This window comes from Nanorana parkeri, unplaced genomic scaffold (assembly GCF_000935625.1).
Source record: "Nanorana parkeri isolate BGI_ZX_2015 unplaced genomic scaffold, ASM93562v1 scaffold562, whole genome shotgun sequence".
Lineage (NCBI taxonomy): Eukaryota > Metazoa > Chordata > Amphibia > Anura > Dicroglossidae > Nanorana > Nanorana parkeri.
Window position 1 is genome coordinate 141,453 of NW_017306830.1, and position 1,975 is coordinate 143,427.

The 1,975-nt window shown below is 40.9% G+C and overlaps 1 protein-coding gene across 1 annotated transcript in view; it reads left to right on the forward strand.

Annotated features, from left to right (window-relative positions):
- MYBPC3 (myosin binding protein C, cardiac) overlaps positions 1-1,975 on the forward strand; it is a 112,965-nt gene that overhangs the window by 35,042 nt on the left and 75,948 nt on the right. The window contains exon 8 of the mRNA XM_018562127.1: positions 413-442. Coding sequence (XP_018417629.1) covers positions 413-442 — 30 coding nt within the window. The remainder of the gene's footprint in view (positions 1-412; positions 443-1,975) is intronic.

Genomic DNA, 1,975 nt, shown 5'->3' on the forward strand with positions numbered 1-1,975 from the left:
GGGGGGGGGGGGGGGGGCTATGCGCAGACACACCCACTTTGTCCTCAATGGGCGAGGTGACAGTGCCTCTTTAAATGATGTAGCCCTAGCATTATGCTTTGAATTCCACTTTAAATCAATCTAGGATCCTCAAGAGTTATATGAAGAAGGTGGATGCACTTATTTAAATCTTAAAGATCACTTTTGGGTGAATGAACCCTTTTAAACATTGTAAAGGCAACAAAATAAACAGTAATTGTTTTCCTGTAAGTGTAATGCGGAAAAATATGATCATTATGATTCTTGATCCTGTAATAATAGTGCTGAGCACGCCTATACAATCAAATGCTGGGGGTAGTCTGGGGATGTTGGGGTCATTTTCCAATGTAATTCAATACATGTATGTCTCTAAAAACTTGTCTGATACATCCAGGAGCATAGTAGGACCAGCAAGAAGGAGGATGTCCATTGCCAGGTAGCTAAACTTTGCTCCAGCAACAAGTCTCAAACATCCCAATGAATGTCTTTCTAATATGAAAATGAAAAATCTGTCTTTACAATGAAACTATGGTGGGGTGGCAGAAAGGTCGGAATGGATTGTAGCTTAAAAGAAGAACTTTGCTAAGCACTATCTGCACCTAAAACTGCCTGTGTAATGCAACCAAGTGCAATTTCTGAAAACAGCAGTCCTTTATATGAAAAAAAAAAAACATTTATGGGTTGCACTTTGTGTGTTTGTGGGGGGGGGGGGGGGGCGGATGGGCAGCTGCTATGGGGCCTGGCCGTGGATAGGGGCCCCATTAGGTTTTTGAGCCAATTTAAACATAGAACATGTGCAGGTAACACAGTAGTGTATCATTAAGGGTTGGTGTGGTTGATGACAACCCTAATCCTAAAGTCTACAGTGTAAGAAAGCTGATATCGGATGCACAAGAGGAGTCTTTGGGAACTTTGTGTCATTACTCACAGCTCAGAGAGAGATCCGTCAGCACCCCCACCATCACATATTTGCTATGGGGGCCCCGTGATCTTTAGTTACACTCCTGCATGACAGATTGCAGGGGTTTCACGGAAGAATTCATGAGACTTGTGCTATAGGCCCTATTCCTAAACCTGATGTTGTTGTGATTTCTTATGTTAAGAGATGCAAATAAGGTTGAAAAACCCCCCCAATGCTTTATGGAAATAACAAAGGGGAAATGTTTATGATGCACGGTGCTTTAGCAAACTAAATATCATCAAGTTTGGGTTTAGATGTACTTGCATATTTGCACTGATGAGCCACAAAACATGGCCAGTATGCAGTAACACATCACTGAATGGATAATATAAGTCTAATTTAATTTTCTAAAACTATGGTAACTGACATCTGATTGGCTGCCATGAGCCTTACCGGTGATCCCAAATAATGGAGGCCATGTATCAATGGTGTAAACCTGGAATCAATGGAAGGGCAGATTTTATCACTCATTAGGAAGATTGCTGTTTATTGCCATTGGGATAGTTGCTGAGCAAATGATTATCCAGAATTCTACCGAAGCTGTCATGGAAGATCTGGCTCTGTATCCAGACTTCCGATGCACCAAATTCTGTGATGCTGGTTGGAGACGATACGCTTCTAATACACTCTGTGCACCCGGCAATACTGAGCTTTTCACCTCTCGTCCGTCCCTGGCATGTGCTGCGTGTCAATACGGAATTAGGAGGCTTGTGTTACACATGTCACTCAAAGATTAATGTTTCCCTGTAATTTCTATATATTATTACCACATGCTATGCCTGATCCTTGCAGCACCAGCACATTTCACAGTTTGTGGATGACATCAGTCACATGAGGTATAGAAAATACAGTATATACAGTATATAACTGGCTTGTTGTGGAAATAATGATAAATATATATATATATATACACACATATATATATATATATATGTTAGGGATGTTCAGATACCAAATACCGTACTCGGTACAAGTACATGTACAGATACTTTTCCA